Here is a 19,053-nt window from a genome sequence, read left to right on the forward strand (position 1 = left end):
GCATTTCTAAGTGTAAAGTTTCCCAGTCAAGCAGACAGCCGGAACGTGAGAAGGACTGGCACCCATTTGCCCTCTGAGCACAGTTCACATGGACCCAAACTTATAGCAGAACTGAATCTTTCCTCAAACGTTCCATTTGCTCTACAAGACAAAGCTAGAGGGCTCCATTCAGCTGTGGAACTCCACCAGGACCCACAACCACAACCCAAAATCGGCTACAGCTTTTCTTCCACCGCGCGCAGTGTCCTGGCTGCAAAGAGACCAAAAGCAGGAACCAGCTGTGTTCAGCTATCACAGCGACAGCAGGAATCTCCACAAGCCCAGCTGGGGCAGCAGGTGGCGGTGCCCCACAAAGCAGCAAGCCTACCTCTGCAGATGGTGCCATTTCCCACGTAGCCCGGCTGGCAGGTACAGCTGTGTCCCTGGACGGTGTTGGTGCAGATGGCGTTTTTGTCACAGTTGTGCTGTCCGCTGCCACAGTCGTCATGCTCTGCAGGATGGGAGAGAACAAGAGACGTGTCTTTACAAGAGGAACGGCTGGGCTGGCTGCAGAAGTGCGCTGGAACTCACCAACAAGAAGGGCGGTGACCAGCCAGGCACGGGGAATTACTCCTTATGCCGCTGCAGCCATCCCAGCACTTGGGAGGGGGACTGAGGCAAGAGGATGTTAAGATTGAGGTGAGCCTGGGACACAGAGGAACTTCCTCTTTGGATCTACTGTCTTCGTCCTAGAGAAGCCATGGGACCTACCCTGCACTGATATTTAAGTCTTAGAGGATGACCTTCACCCACCCACGGCGGCGCTGAGGAAATCTGTACTGGTGAATTATCTTTCTGACCAACTCTCCTGTATATCCACTGATTCCAAACAGGCCAGACGCGCGCTGCCGGACTCCAATTGCACTCCGCGACCCAGATAATGGCAACCAAAGACCTCTTCAGAGATCATTAAGTGCACCCGGGGGCAATGCAGCATAGACACCCCTGAGAAACCAGAGCCTTGATGCAGACCGTGGCAACTGTGAGACAGCATCAATCTGTTAACAACTCTAATGGACTTCTTACCTGAAATGGGATAATAATCACCAATTTTCAGAGTTACAAAAATTCCAAGGGCACCAGGGACAGAAAATGCCAGGCACAAGAAAGCCAATGTGTACAGTAGACATTGTCTCCCCCAAGCTCCTTTCCCTCACTACCTCCTTCCTTCCCCTTACTTTTCTTCTTCCCTTTCCTTTATTTTCTTTTGAGACACAGTCTTGTCTATACAAAGACAGTACATTTCAAAGAGGAAGGCCAAGCTAACACAGTCTACCAAAGAGCATTTACCAATATGCACCTCCAAAGGCTAGCACAGGACCTGCTGAGTCGGAGATGGGATGGCATTCCAGCCTCTCTTGAGGCCTTTCACTAGGCTAATTCTCCAAATAACTCATTGTCACAGGCCTCAGAACTAACCCATGAACTCTGTATGGATGCGTTAGATGGATACTGAAGCACCCGGGGTACAAGGCACCCAGGAGGAGACTGAGCTATACTACAGTATACACTGAAAATGCCCAACTTTGAGACTAGCTCTCATAAGAAACTCCACTCCCCTCCCCTCACACATCCCAGAGGTGTAGCTATGTCAAGGACTGCTCTATAAGTAAACAATATGGAAAATATATGTCCTTTATTTCTTTCACAACCTGCTATTATCAATAACTTCTAAAACACTGCAAAAAGAAAAGTCAAGCGAAGCTATTGAAATTAGAAAAGGCTGTGATCAAGAGAGGAGTATTCAGCTAGAAAGTCCAAAGAATAGCACTCATTGAAACAGAAATAAAACTTTGGTGCAGTTTGCTAAGTATGAAGTTGATGTACTAATCAATTGAAATATCTTTCTTTGTTAATTTTTATTTTAAATTTTTAATAAGACCTTCGCCATGTGAAAGGTTAAATCTCATTAAAGTTAGAGTACATATAGAAGTATATCTGGTTCATTGGATACCTCAGATTCTCCAAATAGACTGTTTCTTGAGGCCTAAAGACCAATCAGAAATGTCAGAGAGAAATGAGTGTATGTAAGCAAGGAGCAAAAAAAGGGGGCAAGCTGTATAAGGACAGACTGCAAGCCTGCGCAAAAGCCATCTCCAGCAAACTTGAGAATCTGATAAGCTCACAGATGCCCAATGCTGTTTATACACTACCAAGCATCCAGGATGTGTAAGCCAGTATCACGTGACACTAGGAACACTAAGGTAAAGATACAGACTCTAGGTTTCACAATCTCCTGTATAAATTCATTTCATAAGTAATATTGGAATCTACCTGGGAATATGAAGATCCGTAGATGCAGTCTCTGTTGCTATAAATGCTCGTAGTGATTAGATACCCATGTGCATCAGCAAAGAACCCAGGAGAGAACGGAAATGGTCTTAAGGGGGTGACTATATTCCATCCGACCACTGGGACACATCTAAAGCTAAGGATGCTCTGATAGTAATAGCGTCATGACAAGGAACACAAATCTGAATGATTTGCACAAACAAGCATGTGTGGCCATGCCAAGAGGAGCGCTCACAACCCGGAATGAGAATTCATGACAGAGAAGTCATTGCTTCTACAGGAGAGAAGACGCTTACTACAGGACCATAGAAACTTGTCTTTCAAGAGGGGCGATGGGCTTAGCCAGAGCTGCCAACAAAGAATACCCCAAACAAAAGGATAACATTGGGGCTTACCAAACATTCCAAAATTAGGTCAAGCCTTGACTATCTGCTCTTGTCACTCAGTATCTGCGAAAAGAATTCTCTTATGCAATAAGCAATGGTCACTGCTGTCTTGGCAATACGACTTCATTCCTGTCCTCTCTAGGTTTTTCATACTGTCTTTCTGACCCAAAAGGTTTCTCATATTGCTTTTATGACTCAAACTACTCCCCCATCCACTTGGTTGGAATAAATATAGCCCTGCCTAGCTTTAAATACCACTTCAAACCCACATTTTTCCAAAAAAAAATTCTATATCTGTTCTCTAGACCACACGGATTTGACCCATCTTAGTGTGTAATTTGTCTTAGTTCACTCTGGAAACAACCATATGCCACTGCCTTATGATAATTTCATATTTCTGTCATCAGTGTCAATTAACTTTGAAGAAAGTCATATCACATTTGGGGGACATTTTGAAGCCCTCACCTTTACCTGTCAACATTTTAGAAAATGGTATAGAACTAAGAGAGTGCTAAACACTGACCTACATTTAATTCACCCAACCACCATGAGAAGTTTGCTGATTTTATAATGAAGGGAACGAGGAAGGGGACGTTAAACAACACACCTAGCATCAAAATACTGGTGAGTGAGGGTCTCAGATTTGAGGATCTTCACACCAGGAGAACCATCCCAGCGCTGAGCAGTGACTGGAAGCCTCCTGGTTATGACCAGAGCTAAACCATGACAAGTGGAAGTGGCCTCATCTTGCCAAAGACTAAACAAACATCTTTTATACTGCCCCTGAATTCCCAGAGACCTCCTAACACTGCCTGAGAGTTGGGTTCTATCCAAAGGATGAGGGACGTGAAGCTCCCAGATCTCATTATCCGCAGTCTTGCCCAACTCTACAAAATAACTGGACCTTTAAAACTGTATCTGATGGAGACGAACAAACAACACGCGATTTCCTTTAAAAAATTAAATTCTTAGTGGGTGAATGCATCCCTCATGGTTCTGACTTTCTTTCTCATGATCTCTCTCCATCCGCTCCTCATCAGAACTTTGGGAGCTCAGTCCGGTGCTCCAATGTGGGGCTCTGTCTCTATCTCCATCCATCGCCAGGTGAAGGTTAAGGCTCACAGTGAGCCCATCCATGCTGTAGAGTTCACATTCATTGCCGTTGTCCTTGGTTTCTCAGTCCTCCTCCACCGTCAGCCACATTCATAGAGACCGGCAGGACAGAACTAATGGGAGACCACCAAGTCCACTTGGAATGGGACTGATGGAACATGCGACCAAATCGGACTCTCTGAGGGTGGCTGATGGTGGAGGCTGACCAAGGAGCCAAGGACAATGGCGATGGGCTTGGTCTCTATGACATGGACGGGCTCTGTGTGAGCCTTGTCAGTTTGGTTGCTCACATTCCTGGACCTGGGGGGAGTTGGGAGGACCTTGGACTCAACATAGTGTAGAGAACCCTAATGGCTGTTTGGCCTCAAGAGGGAGGGAGTGGGGGTGTGGGTGGAGGGGAGGGGAGGGAAGGGGGAGGAGGAGGGGAGGAGATGGCAATTTTTAATAAAAAATAAATAAACTGGAAAAAAAATTAAATTCTTTCCAGATGCTGTAAACAATGCCAAAGGTTCAAGATATGTAAAGACGCATAAGAAGTTAGCAAGATACGAGAGTGGAGAAAACAGAATCCAGAACCAGACGCCCCAGGCTGAAAAATCTGGGTTTGGTAGCTTCTAGCTATGTGCACTATGGAAGATATTAACTCTCTATGTGTCGTATTTACCAATAGTAAAATGAAGCTGAGTAGGACCTGTCTCCTGGGACTGTGCTGAAAGTGGAGCTGGCTGATGAAGGTGAAACACAGCAGGTTGCTGCCACTGAGTGCTCCAAGAGTGAGTGACGTTACTGTCACTACTGTCATTCATGGTGCTTCAACTACTTGTGGACTCACTTGTCAAACAGTAGTTAAACTTAACAAAAGTGTTCCCTCTCCCTTGGCTTTTTTTTTACAGGCCGGAAAGACCCGACAAAGTGCTTACTGTCCAACAACTACAGAAGGACAGCCAGAGAGTCATGACTAGATTTAGTTTTTCGATATCTCTTTTTGTCTTAATGCTTTATAATCAATCCACCCCCGAGTCACATAGATTTCTCCTTCTGGAGACCTCAAGGTAACACCTCTGCACCATTCCCAGTCCATGCTGCTCGCACACCATTGTACCTCTCCTGCTACCCCAGCTACACATTCCCAGAGGCCTCCTCCCACACTGCTTTCTCTCCGATTTGTTCTTCACATGCCATGTATCGAAATCTTTCAAGGAATAAAATCCGATTATCCTGCCATTCCTGGTTTAAAAATACAAACAAACAAACAAAACCCAGCCACCACATCACCGTCCTTAAGTAACAGTTTGTAAAAACCATCAAGCACAGCATGTTATTATTGCTTCTGCTCCGTTCCAACCAGAACTGCTGTGTCTCCTCTTTCAAAGGGTCCTAGCTCCTTCTTGTCCACATGCACTTTATTCTTCTAGCTCAATAGTGTTTTTTTCTTGTCCTTGAGATCTCAACTAAACCTTCACCTCGTCGATAGAAGAAAGCTGGATTTCCTGGGTTGGGGCCATTTGCTCTGCAACATTTTCACATCACAACCAGCGCTGCTCCTTCATGAGCTAATCACACTCACGTTTCTACATTCGTTAACGTATGATGGATGTCTTCCGTCTCTACTAGAACGCTAGTCTCGTGAGGATAGAAATTATAGCCTCCTTTTTCATCATCCCTAGCCTCTGGCAGGGCTTCTGAAATTTAAGTGCTAATACAAATACTCATTTGTAAAAAGAGGGAAGGAGGGAGGGATGGGAAGAGGGGGGGAATATAGAAGCTGTACCGCGGAGGGCTCAAGGAGAGTTAAGACAGGAAAGAGGTATTGACCTGGTGCGGGAGATTGAGAGGAAGAAAGCTAAACAGTGAAGTAGGCTGATGATAGCATGGGGTTACATTTGATTCTCAAAGTGACTGGCTAAGGAGGAATAGGGTTCAGATGCTGCTGAGGACATAATCCACACATTGAAATCAAGTATTTTCCAGCCATGTATCTAGTAAACAGTCTGGATCTAGATTGCGTAAAGAAGTTTTACAACTCAATACCAAATTATTAATCCCATTGTAAAAAGAGACAAAACATTCAATAGAGGTTTCCACAAAGGAGATATACAAATTTCAAATAAATACAAGAAGAAAAAAAATGTGTTTATATTAAAAAATTTGAAAACCAACCTGAAATAGTGCCTCAAACCCACTAGAACAACCATGATTATAAAACCAGAATATAATAAATTGGCAAATTGAAATTGAATCAGTCATACATTGCTAGTAGGTATATAGAATATTTCAGCCACTTTGGAAATTTGGCAGTTTTTCAAACTCTGAGGCATAGGCTTATCATAGCAATATACCCAAAGACAAAGGCAAACCTGTGTTCACACAGAAACTTACATCCCAGTGTTCATAGCCCCTGGAAGGAGAAGGGGTGGTGAACTGATAGATGTATAAAGGAAATGTGAGATACTCACACAGTGAATTATTGTACTGCCAGATGACAGTACAGGAGTCATGGATGCCAAAATCCTTACAGGACATGAAGGGAGCCAATCGTAAAGGAACATGTGTGAAGGGTATCAGTTTTATATACAATATCTAAATTAGATAAAGTGGAGTCATGGTTACTCAAGGCAGATTCCAGATAGATGGGGAATGAGGGTTTTTGTTTGTTTGTTTTGTTTTCTGCTTTTTGCTTTGCTTTATATTGCCTGGCTTTGTTTTGAGGTGACTGAAACATAAGATTAGGTCACGGACATGGTTCTGTGTCTCTGGCAAGACGTCGCGGCACCTGTCATCAGGCACAATGTCTCGATTTTGATCCCCGAGACCCATGCGGTGAAAGGAGAGAAGAGACTCCTATAGCTTGTTTCCTGACCTCCATACATGCTGTCACACACATCGTCCCTCCACACAAGATAGATACAATATAATAATTTTAAAGGAGTCGATGCCATGCTTCATAAACGATATCATTAAAAGTATTAAAATCATTACATATAATGTTGGGTCCATGCCCTCACAGGAATATAAAATCTCATGGGGTGTGAGTTAAATGAAACAGACTTCAGAGGACGGGGGTTCTTTATGTTGATTATTTTGCTAAAGGCCCGTATATATTCTGTTCTTCTCTAGTTGAAAACAACACAGGAGATGTGTTATGTACAAAACAAACACTTCAAAATACAAACTCTGGAACTGTGACTTGGACCCAAGGATCTAGGTTATTTATGACACAACACAGATTTTTGTTTTTTTTTTTTTCCTTTTTAACTTCATGTAGCATGTTTCTATGTCAGAATAGAAACAGATCGCTATGTGCCAGGATGGATCACTAAAAACCATGTTCCTTACTGGGTGCCTTTTACACAGCAGGGTCCCACCACAGTTCCAGGAATCACAGACAAAGGCTTTTGGGACAGTCATCCACATCTCTCAGTGGGTTTTAGCCTTGCTAGAAAGGGGGCTTGGAGGCTAAGGTCCTGCTGATTCCCTGCTGAGGTCAGGTGCTGAAATCTATGTCAGCTCTCCACGGGCTCTTGTCTTCATGCCTGGGAGACACACCAGCATAAGCGCTTTCAAGTCTATATTCCCTCTTCTGAGAAAACTGCTTCAGCTTAAACCACTTCCAGCTCCACAAACATCCATCCCAGCTCCCCTAGGAGAGCAGGCCTCTTGGAAGTGGTTTCGCTGTGCACTGGTCGAGATGGTCTCCCATTCAAAAGGCTTTCCTCTGAGTAGGACAGAGATGGCATTGAGAGGCCATAGAGACAGTGGGAGAAATGAATAAGGAGACTCACTATCCTCTGTCCTAATTCCTCTAAAGCAGGAAAAAGCAAAATGGAAAGTTAAAGCTTAATCTTGTATTTTTGACTTGCATATGTAGTATTCTGAATAAATGTGGAAAATTACATACACTAACTATACTTACATATGGCACTTGTGCATATACAGAGAAAAGCTATAACATTCTATGCTAAACCATTAACAGTGATTTGTTGGTGAGCTGGGCAGAGGATAAATGGGAGACATTTCTACTATTTCTTATTCACTTCAAGTGTTTGAATTTTTTACAACCAACATGTATATTTTATTGCTCAATAAGAGAGTTTGTACTGTTGGTGGAACTTAGAACAAAATAATTCCAGACATATCCAAATTCCCTGTGGAAAGGCAAAGCTTTGGAGATTTGACGAAGATAGATGGGGATGTCCAAGTTGTCACTTACAGAAACTATAGCAAATGGCGCGCCTATTTGCATATAAAATGTAGTCAGTACCAAACAGATGATTCCACAAGCAGATGTTCAAGAGACATTTACATAATGACGACTCATGGAAATAAACTCCATAATGTACGTAGTGTTGTTAATGGAACAAAGTAGATGCTTTAAGATGATAGAGTCCATCAACACAGTCTCCGTCATTAGTGTCATCATTAGCATCATCACACCACTAACACCATCATCACCCGTATAATCATTCTGTCACCACAAACGTCCCTACTACGCCACCACCATTACCATCACACTATCACCATCACCACCAAAACCATGCCTACCACTGCTACCCTGACCATCACCACCACCATCACCACAAACCCCACTGTCATCAACACCATCCCTATTACCACACCACCAACCATCAATCAGCAGCAGGACCACCAACACCAGTATTAAAGGACTTGGTTATTTTTCCTATGAAGCCAACCCCAATAATTCCAGAAACGTTTTGCTAATTATTTTTGCTTCCACTATGTTCCCTAAGTTTCTAGACCTCCTGAAATGCAGGAAAATCAAATGACCTCAGTTCTGAATCTATCTTTGCATGTAATCCACTCACTTTGTGCTCTGAAAAAGAATGCTTAATGTCTTTGAATCCCTTTGTGGCTGCCCCAAAAAATGGGAACAATAAGATCAGTTCACAGAGATGGTGGAGAATTAGCAGAGAGGACAAAAAGAGGCAGGTGGTTGTGTTCCAGACGCAGCCAGGGCTGATGCAGATAGGAACTCGGGTTGTAACACCAGGCGCAAAATCTGCAGAAGCCACAAGTCAGACACAGTCCCAGCATGGAGAAGGAAAAGAGAGTGGACAGAGAGAACCACCCCAGCCAAGACGCCAGTCACAGTTTACAGCTCTTCGGAGAGGAAGAATCTGGTGTTTCTAATGGAGTGTCACTTGGCCTATCACCCGCTCTCCAGGGCAAGGCTCATTTTCGGGAAAATTCTCCCACCCCACAAAACAGAACTTGTGTTTTGTTCTGTTTCAGTCTTGGCTTAGATTTTGGCTGAGATACGGAAAGAGCATGAAGTTAGGTGGGTAGAAAGGGGAAGAAGTGTCTGCGAGGGATTGGGGAATGGAAAAGAATATGACCAAAATATATTGTTTTAAAATAAAATAAATAAATAAAAACATTAAAAAGGGCTAAACAGCCCCCGAGCCGCATGTGAGATATTCTGGAACCATTAGCCACGAATCACAGGGACAAATTTAGAAATGCACCATTAAAGGATGGAATTAACAAATAACTGGTATCTGTGCCTGTGCTTTGGGTTTTGCTGAAAGCCGTGAGTCCAACAGGATATTCACAGCTAACAAAGCAGACAGAAAGCTGTTTGCTTGACTTTAGTATCTTTCAATTGTCGCCCACACATTCCCAAAGTGACCCTTTCTCTGAGCGTTTTATCTGTCTGCTGCGAAGAAAGCGGCTTCTGATCTTTCCCTTTTGTTCCACAGCTACCAAGAGAAATTCTAAAAATAAAACAGGACAATAAAAATAATACTGGGTTAATGTTTTTCTTTCTTTATCAGCAATGTTTGTTTTGACTTCAGGGATTCAGCCTGAATGGAGTGTTCTTTCTCTCTTTACAGAATTGAAGTGATGGCGCAGAAACTCCTTTCTTCCTCCTTCACGGGTGATGGTGTGGCTACCCAGAGCTCTGGAGCTCAGGACTTGTGAAATTCCAGATGAAAAGAAAATACAAATTAAAGGCTTTAGAGAACTTCAGAACATGGTGTCACTGAAGGCACACTTCTTAATACATCCCTTCATTCCAGATAAATCCTTCAGCCATACCCGAGCACAACCGACTGATGGCGCCCCCTAGCGTTTCATCCCCACCAGGAACCTCAGAATGTGATCTTATTGAGGAAATAGGTATCCAGAGACACTTTGCATGGTGCTCTTTGGGTATACAGTGGACCTTAAGGACAATGAAAATAACCTTATCAGAAGAAATGACACACAGATACGTAGAAGGAAAAGACCAATGGAGGGTCTGGGCACACGCTTACTAGATGCTGCTAGAGGGGAAGTCACACCCGGAGCCGCAGATATAAACAGCCTGGACACTGGGAACCCCAGACAGCTGAAAATGACCAACAAAACAATTCTCCAATGGAGCTTTTGGAAATTTTGCTTATTCTTTTAATTTTGAGTTCCCAGCCTCCAAAATCATGAGAGAGAGAGAGAAAGAGAGAGAGAGAGAGAGAGAGAGAGAGAGAGAGGGAGAGGGAGAGAGAGAGAGAGAACTCTTCGAAGCCATCCAGTGTGTACAGTTTACTTAGCAGGCTCAGGAAGCGAATGTGATCAGATTTCTGTGTAATTCTTACACCAAAAGGTCCTGAGAGAGTAGTGATTGGTGAGGTTCAGTGGCCTTCACTGCTTACTGAGAAGCCCCCAGGGCGCTGGCGAAATACTCATAGATGTGTATGACCAGGCGCTTGAAGGGAAAGAGAAAGAAAACAGTGCTATAGACAGACTCACTAAGCCTCTTCCCCACCCCTAACAGGAACCAGCTATGGGCCACAGAGAAATTGTTGGCTCCTGCATCCATTTACTTCTATGTAAATGAAATCAAAATATAATAGAATTACAGAAAAACACACTCTTAGTGTGTTGCTCCATGTTAACTCATCTCTTCATTTCCACTGACTTCCTTCTCCAACCCCACTGTACTTGCCTGAAAAGTGCCCCACCCCCAATCTCTGCTAGTTTGCTTGCTGAGAACTATGAGAATTAAGAAAAGAACAATGAGGAATTTTTGTTCAGAGTTCATTCTCCAGGAGATGCCTAATTATTGTCATATTTCCCTTTATCTAACTTTTAGACTCAAACTACGAAACCCAGCAAAACAGAAAACAATCCAGCCAACCACAAAGGATACATCACTCTAGAAATGTGCGTAAACATTTACTGAGATTGAGGGGGAGCTTGAACTGGGATCTTGGCCCTCCCAGAAGTTTACATCACAACAGAAAGTCCCTGGAAGCAGGAGTCCAGTTCAATGCAAGACTTCCTACTTTTCTTGGATACACAAGTTCTGAGTTCAACCAGTGGTAAAATGCCTACAGCATAGCAAAGCCTGGCCTGTCTGAGTCGGAGAGCCTGGGGTAATTTTCTTTATTGATCATCCATAAATTGGAGACCTTCTCCATGCTTTTTGCCTGCACAGTCTACTTCCACAGCTGTCCAGAGGTCTAATAAGTATGAGAAACTGATTACCTCCATTACTGAAGAATTAAAGGAGGAGGAGGGGCTGAGGAAGAAAAGAACAAGGAGAAGGAGGCAGAGGAGGGACATGAAAAGGAGATGGGCAGCATCACAATATATGTGGTCCTCTTCTTTCTTTGGCTTGCCCAGTTCCCTTCAGAAAATACGTGTGACAAGAACATATAGAAACCAAATTTCAAAAACATGTCACATTCAGGGAATACGATAAAGAAGGCAGATATTGAGCCTGGCTTCATGGATTGTACAATGAGGAAACACAAATGACCATTTTAATCCTAGACAATACAGATGGGTCAAGCAAGGTACCACAGTGACACATAGCAGGGGACCATAATCCAGGGGTCAGGGAAGATTTGCAAAGGTAAGTGACATTGAGTGAATGGATTAAATCAGAGTTTGACAAACAAAATGATACCCTTTAAAGAAACCCTGTGTGGTTACAACAATATGACAGATGTATGAAGACTGCCCTACTGAAAAGCCCTGCACTGGGAGGGGAAGTGTGAGACTGTGTTTGGGATCCCGTATGCACACAAAATGCGATTACATGATAGAGACTCAGCCCTGTTGTTCACAGGCAAATTGCATTTTCCCGTGGGGGGATAGAGTTTCCAAAGTTGGCTATGACATGATCTCCCATGCTACATGCTAATCCTCAATGTGGCTTCATCCACCTCTATCCAGAAGTCCAATCTATTCATCTGCCTTTGAATCTGGACTGGTTTTAGATCTATGTACTTAACAAAATGTAGCATCAGTATGGTACTCCTGAGGTTTGTGAGACGTTGAGTAGCTTCTGGAGGAATCTGGGTCTGGAGATTTCATATCTAGTCATGTTTCAGAACCTACCTACCATAGTAGCAGAAACTGAGAACTCGGAGGTGTGGTCATTGGCACACACCAGCCAATGTGCTCAAATGAGTCTAGCCTCCAAGGCATAGACAAATGCTCTTGGCAGCTAAAGAAAGTAGCTTTCAGTTGACTCTACCTACAAGTTGTTAGCCTGTCCTCATCCCTTGAAGCCTTCCTGATTGAGGACCAAATATGAAACAAGCCATTCCTGCTAGACTCTATCTGGATTATTGGCCCAGAGATTTTATGAGCATCCTAAAGCAGTGGTTGTTAATACTACTATTTTTGAGCCAGCTACTACAGAGCATCTGAGCATGCACCTGTGGTGGTGTGATAACTCTGTGAAATTACCATGGATCTGGGGTTGGATAAGAGATCAAAATAAGTGGGAAACATGTGACCCACTCAACATTCTCCCATCTTGAGAGATGACTCAGTAGAGCAGTTCCCTCCTGCTGGCTCCCCCAGCAGTATCTTTCAGTATCATCTGATATAGATAGACCTTGATATGAGCCCAGTAAATTTTGTAAAAATCAAAACATTCTTTCAGGGCTCTGGGTGATGCAGTGCACATGTTGACAGCAAGTCCAACCCTGTCAATAAATTCCATACTCAGTTCCTAGGGCCAACATTATCTAACAATCAATGCAGAGAAGAACAGAAATCACACCAGGAAGGCCAGGAAGTAGAAGAGGCAAGGTTTGGTCTCCCAAAGAAGAAGAACGTGCTGCAGATCTGAGCTTTGAAGCAGTATCTCAGTATACCCCGCTAACCCCAGAGCCTGGAAAGTGGAGGCGGGAGAATCTGGAGTTCAGTACAGTCCTTGACTACATAGTGAATTAAAGGCCAACCTATGCTACATGAGACCAAGAGGGGGAGATGGGGCAGGAAAGGAAAAATTAGAAGAAAGAGGAATAGAGGGTGGGAGAAAATACGAGGGAGAGAGGATTGCAAACTGGATCCTGAACACAAAATCTGTAATGGAGTTCTTAGCTCAGAGGTATGGGGTCGGAACAGCCATGTTAGCTATTCCGTCCATTACAGCTGCCACAGGACTGAATGGGAAGGTGGGATGTCCCAGGCTGTAAGGCCACTATCGCGCTCACCAATTGCCTCCCAAACCCTTGTGCTCTTCTAAGTCCAGGGTAGTAGTGAGACAAACGCCTTGATGTTATAAAAGAGCTCTTCTTTCAGCAGGTAAAGGAAATACCAAGTCAGTATGCAGCCCCATGTCTGATTTAGAAGTCATGCCTGATCTGAAGAGAAATAAGACAGAGAACATGAGACAACCCTAAAGGAATGTCAGGCACCCCACTCTCCTCTCATCAACCCCTGACTGCTCCCGCTGACAGCACTTGCATGGGGACAGCAGACTGTGTGCAGAAAAGCATTTGACTGGGACAAACTCCCTGAATTGGGAGTCAGCTGAGGCTCTGACCAGACTCAACATTTGTCCTTGACCTAAGATTTAGACCTACTCTGTCCGACAGGGCAATAACTAACCACATGTGGCTACCGAACCTCCAGACAGGATGAATATAGACTGAGGGGTGCTGCCATGAGAACATACACCCTGGATTTCAAAGACACACTCCAAAAAGAAGGACAAAATAGCTCATTAATAATTTCATACCCGTTACATATTGAAATAATACTTTGAATATTCTTCATTCAGTAAAATTATTTAAAATTTTTATTTCACCTGTCTCATTTTACTTTCTCAACAACTTTTAAATTATGTGTTTGATGTACAATATATGTCTATATCACTCAAATGGAACCAGTGCTCAGTAAATATGGACAGGAAGAAAGTGGAGAACATCTTAGAGTCTTCCTTTTTTTTTTTTTTTCTTTTTGGTTTTTCGAGACAGGGTTTCTCTGCAGCTTTAGAGCCTGTCCTGGAGCTAGCTCTTGTAGACCAGGCTGGTCTCGAACTCACAGAGATCCGCCTGCCTCTGCCTCCCGAGTGCTGGGATTAAAGGCGTGCGCCACCACCGCCCGGCTAGAGTCTTCCATTTTTAATCGGAGTGGTAAATGGGATTTATTTAGGAAGTCGGGTACTCACTGTGTAGTAACGGTTGCCTAGAGTACTATATTTTAAAAGATTGAACACCAAACACCAGTGCAGAAAGAAGGCTGTTCTGCTAAGTTAATTTTAAATATTTGGTACAGATATCACAGGAGAGCATGTCAAATACACTATGTGTCCTCCAGCCACCTGCAGTGAGACAGTCGTCCTGCTGGAAGCCAGTAGACAGGCACTCCTGCTGGAAGCCCCTCTGCCCTGCCATGCTGGTTGTCAGCATGGTCCTTTGAGATCTGCTTGCTCCCCAGTGCTTGATGTCTCGTCTCCTCCTAGCATTGGACGACTTCATCCTCCTTCTGAATGGGGAGAACCCTCAGTCTCTTTTTTCACCTGCAAAGACTAGTCTAGACAGCATTTCTCAAGCTTTGGCATGCATCTGAATTGTCTAGAGGGCTTAATAAAATGCAGATTGCTAGATGTTGCCTGTGTAAAGTTTCTGACAAACTTGAACGAGTTTGGGGCCTGAGGGTCCAGATTGCCAACAAGTTACCAGGTGGTGCTATTAAATTGGTCTGTGAATTTATAAAACTTGCCTTGAGCCAGCTCCCTGATCTTGACTATTCATTTAACGACCTAGACAATTTAAGAAGAAACCAGTATGTAACTGAGCACAAGACCAAACTACCTGACTAGGAATTTCAGTGTGGGGGTCCAGAAATAATCAGCTAAGAGGTGGTAATTTATTGTACAGGATTGTTTTGGCTATCCTTGATTTTTTTCATATGAAATTGAGTATTGTTCTTTTGAGGTCTGTGAAGAATTTTGCTGGGATTTCGATAGGCATTGCATTGATCTGTAGATTGCTTTTGGTAAGATTGCCATTTTTACTATGGTAATTCTACCTAACCAGGAGCATGAGAGATCTTTCCACTTTCTGGAATTGTCTTCAATTTCTTTCTTCAAAGATTTAAAGTCATCAGAGAAATACAAATCAAAACAACTCTGAGATTCCATCTTTCACCTGTCAAATGACCAAGATCAAAAACACTGATGACAGTTTATGCTGGAGAGGATGTGGGATAAAGAGAACACTCATCCATTGCTAATGGGAGTGCAAACTGGTACAGCTGCTATGGAAATCAGTATGGCAATTTCTCAGAAAATTAGGAAACAACTTATCTCAAGACCCAGCAATATAACGTTTGGGTATGTACCCAAAGGATGCTCAGTCATACCATATTGAAATTAGCTCAACTATATTCATAGCAGCACTACTTGTAATAACCAGAGCCTGGAAACAACCTAAATGCCCCTGGGCCGAAGAATGGATAAAGAAAATGTGGTACATTTACACAATGGAGTACAACACAGCGGGGGGAAAAAATCACGACATCCTGAAGTTTGTAGGCAATGAATGGATCTAGAAAACACTGCACTGAGTGAGGTAATCCAGACCCAAAAATAAAAATATAATATCTACTCACTCATAAGTGGGTTTTACACATAAAGCAAAGGAAAACCAGCCTATAATTCACAACCTCAGAGAACCTAGACAACAATAAGGACCCTAAGAGAGACACACATGGATCTAATCTACATGGGAAGTAGAAAAAGACAAGATCTCCTGAGAAAATTGGGAGCATGGGGACCTTGGGAAAGGGTAGAAGGGAAGGGGAAAAGAAGGGAGGGGCGGAGAAAAATATATAGTTCAATAAAAAAGTTTCAAGGAAATCTTAAAAAAATAAAAAGTACTGGTTTCTTTGGCCTTCCTGTTAACCCTCCTGTCTAGGTGGCTCAAGGATGAGGTGGGTTAGAGGGGGAACAACCAAACACCCTCCCATCAAGGACCCTCATTTGGGTCTGCAGTGGAGCAGAATGAGATCTAGGCTGAAGTCCAGCCCACTGGTTGGTGGGTAGGAATCCGAATGGATGCTAGTGCACCTTGTGGCCACAAAGCCAGTAACACAATGGGAGCCTGAGGTCCCAGAAATGCCATCCAGCCACAGGCATGACAGGAATTCACAGGGCTGTCCTTTAAGGATATTTTAACAATGACTAAAGGTCATTCTGTACCTAGTCTCTGTCATCTGCCTCGTAGCCAATTTGCCAACCTGATCGACACTGACATTATAGCCATGAATCGGCTCCATAAGGGGAAAATGTGATGGGCTGGAAGAATCAGCGTCTTTGAGGGTCTCCAGGAGGAAGCCCCATGCAGCTAACATTTAATCCAGTAATATCTACAAAACTCAGAATTTCTGCTATAAACATCAGGAGGTATTTTTTTTTTTTCATGAAAGTGGGACAAATCCTCAGACTCTGAAATCTGATATTGGCTTCTTCTGCAGAACCTAAAATGAAGCCTGCAGTCAGTCTTTCAAGCACGTCCTTTATCTCCATCACCGAGGAGAGCCAGGAAGCTCAGAAACATCAGATGAATTGAGTTAGCTGTGCAGTTTTCTGATGCTTGGGAACTTTGCCGAAACACAACTCAGAACTTCCCGGCAACCTCTTGTCAGAAAGTCCTCAGCTCTCAGTATCCACTTTAGATTTACTTACAGAATTATATCTTGCTTCTTTTTAAAAAGTCCCTCTTTTAAAAAGATTTTTTTATTGTCAGGCGGCTATAGGAAAGAGGCCGACTGCCTCTAAAATAAAAAATGAACTTTCAAATATTTATTGAAATATTGAGATATCCACAAGATATCTGTAACTAGATTCCTCACATTACCCTATTTCGTCTGCAGGGAACATTCAGACACAGTCCTTCAGCAAGTACCCACTTCCCACTCACTTTCTGTGTGTCGTCAGGCAACTCTGTCGTTCTGTGCTCCTGACTGAGCTGGACTGACTTAGACTCTCAAATCTGCCAAACTGTTCATGGCGAAGCTTCCCAGCACTATGCCAACCTTTTTGAGATGAATAAGTGAATCAATTATTTACAGCATTGAAAATTCTTTCATTTGCCTGATATCAAAATGTTGAATTTTGATATATTCGCTGTCTAACAGCCCTCTCTGAACTTAGTATTTAGAAGAGAAGGGCCACCAAGAAACAAATAGCCAGGCTTGGCATTACACTCTCATCGTTGTTAACCATGTCCATTTTATAAGTGGCTTTCATTTATCAGTGACTAATAATTTATAAGCAATCAATGAAATGCCTACCAAAACCTAGTCATTAAAGACTTGAACATACCCTCCCCAATACTTAGCCAGGACAAAGGAAAATGTATATATAACATTCAACCCAATCAAGACATCTCACGTTTGACTTGATGTAACCTGTACTGACAAGCTTTGATATCCATGCACAAATGTGGCCACATCCCCTTCCCAGGCATTCTCTTTAGTTTAACTTTCTCTTATGCTCCAATATGGAATTTAAATAAAAATCTCCATAGGAAACACTGATTAGAAAATAATGGCGTTACAAAATGTCCTCTTTAACTGTGCCCAGGAGTCAACCAGAAAATAAGAACATGAAAGAAGCTGTCTGTAACAGTGTACATTGCTGGCTTTGAAAACAGACATAAGCGATTAGATTGTAGCCTAATGTTTAGTTCTCGGTACATACACACACACACACACACACACACACACACACACACACACACACAGTGTGCTATTGGCCCCAATAAAAAGAATACTTTTAAAACAAACTAGGCATTAAATCTTAATTTCATTTGCTTAAGTTTATCTATTTAAATGTGGAACAAAATTCATGATAAATATTGTGATTTGCTTAATTATTGGCGTATAGTGGAAAGGGAACTTTGCCATCTCAAGCACTAACAAACGACATACCTTTAAACACTTGCAAAACACATCAGGAAGTAGGATGATAATCCTGACCACACATGTAATCCCTCCGCTTGCTATCAGCTGAAATAAGTAAATATCATCATGCTTGCATTCAGATATTATCAGCAAAGGTTGCCATTTAATAATAATTTATATCTCTGAGGTGTTGGATAAAGAACTACAATTATCATTACACAAATGGGAAATGTAAACTCTATAAAAACAGCATATCTTAAAAGGAAAAAATGTATCACTCAGGACCTATACCACCCACTACTACTACTACTAGATCATTTCTGCGATCTATAATTGAATGACGGTATGCTATAGTTTCTCTCTTTAACATGCCTCTCATAGGTTATTAAGTCCACTTGATACAAAGGGTAATTCACAATGAGACGTTACATCTGATTAGTATTTAGTCAATGGCACACCAACACCAGCCCCTCCAAAGCTAAAGGAATACTGCAGAGCAGGGACCCTAATGATGTAAGAGCTGGACGGTGGAAAGAGAGCCATAGAATGCAGTCTTAAATGCCTGACAAAGCCACGATCCTTACAAACCCCACAGCACAGCAGCTGAGGTTACCTTCACGGGGCCTGCAGGAGATTGAGCAGGTCAACAGTTAACCACAGAATGAGGAGGGGTCATGGGACCCTGGACCACCAGGAAAGCCAAAGGCATTCAAGAGGGACTGAGAGAGTAGAAGTCATTGTCTATATTGATGTAGCTACTAGCAGGGCAATGGTGGTGCACGCCTTTAATCCCAGCACTTTGGAGGCAGAGGTAAGCAGATCTCTGTGAGTTCAAGGTCAACCTGGTGTATGGAGGGAGTTCCAGGACAGCCAAGTTTACACTTAGAGAAACCCTTTCTCAAACACACACACACTAAACTGATGTAGCCCCTAGTGAGTTACTCATGCCTAGTTGATATTTCCCTCTCATGACCACATGGGAGGTCCTAGTTAAGCCCAGTGCATCACAAACCCAAAACTAACTAAAGAACTAAGTAAGTAATTAAGTAAATTAGGAACAAGGAAATATGAA

The 19,053-nt window shown here is 42.9% G+C and overlaps 1 protein-coding gene across 1 annotated transcript in view; it reads right to left on the reverse strand.

The window, feature by feature from the left end:
- Positions 1 to 19,053, reverse strand: part of Nell1 (neural EGFL like 1) — an 834,960-nt gene that overhangs the window by 299,093 nt on the left and 516,814 nt on the right. The window contains 1 exon segment of the mRNA XM_038313841.1: positions 368 to 490. Within this exon segment, the coding sequence (XP_038169769.1) occupies positions 368 to 490 (123 nt within the window).

Source organism: Arvicola amphibius, chromosome 12 (genome assembly GCF_903992535.2).
Source record: "Arvicola amphibius chromosome 12, mArvAmp1.2, whole genome shotgun sequence".
In the NCBI taxonomy this organism is placed as follows: Eukaryota; Metazoa; Chordata; class Mammalia; order Rodentia; family Cricetidae; genus Arvicola; species Arvicola amphibius.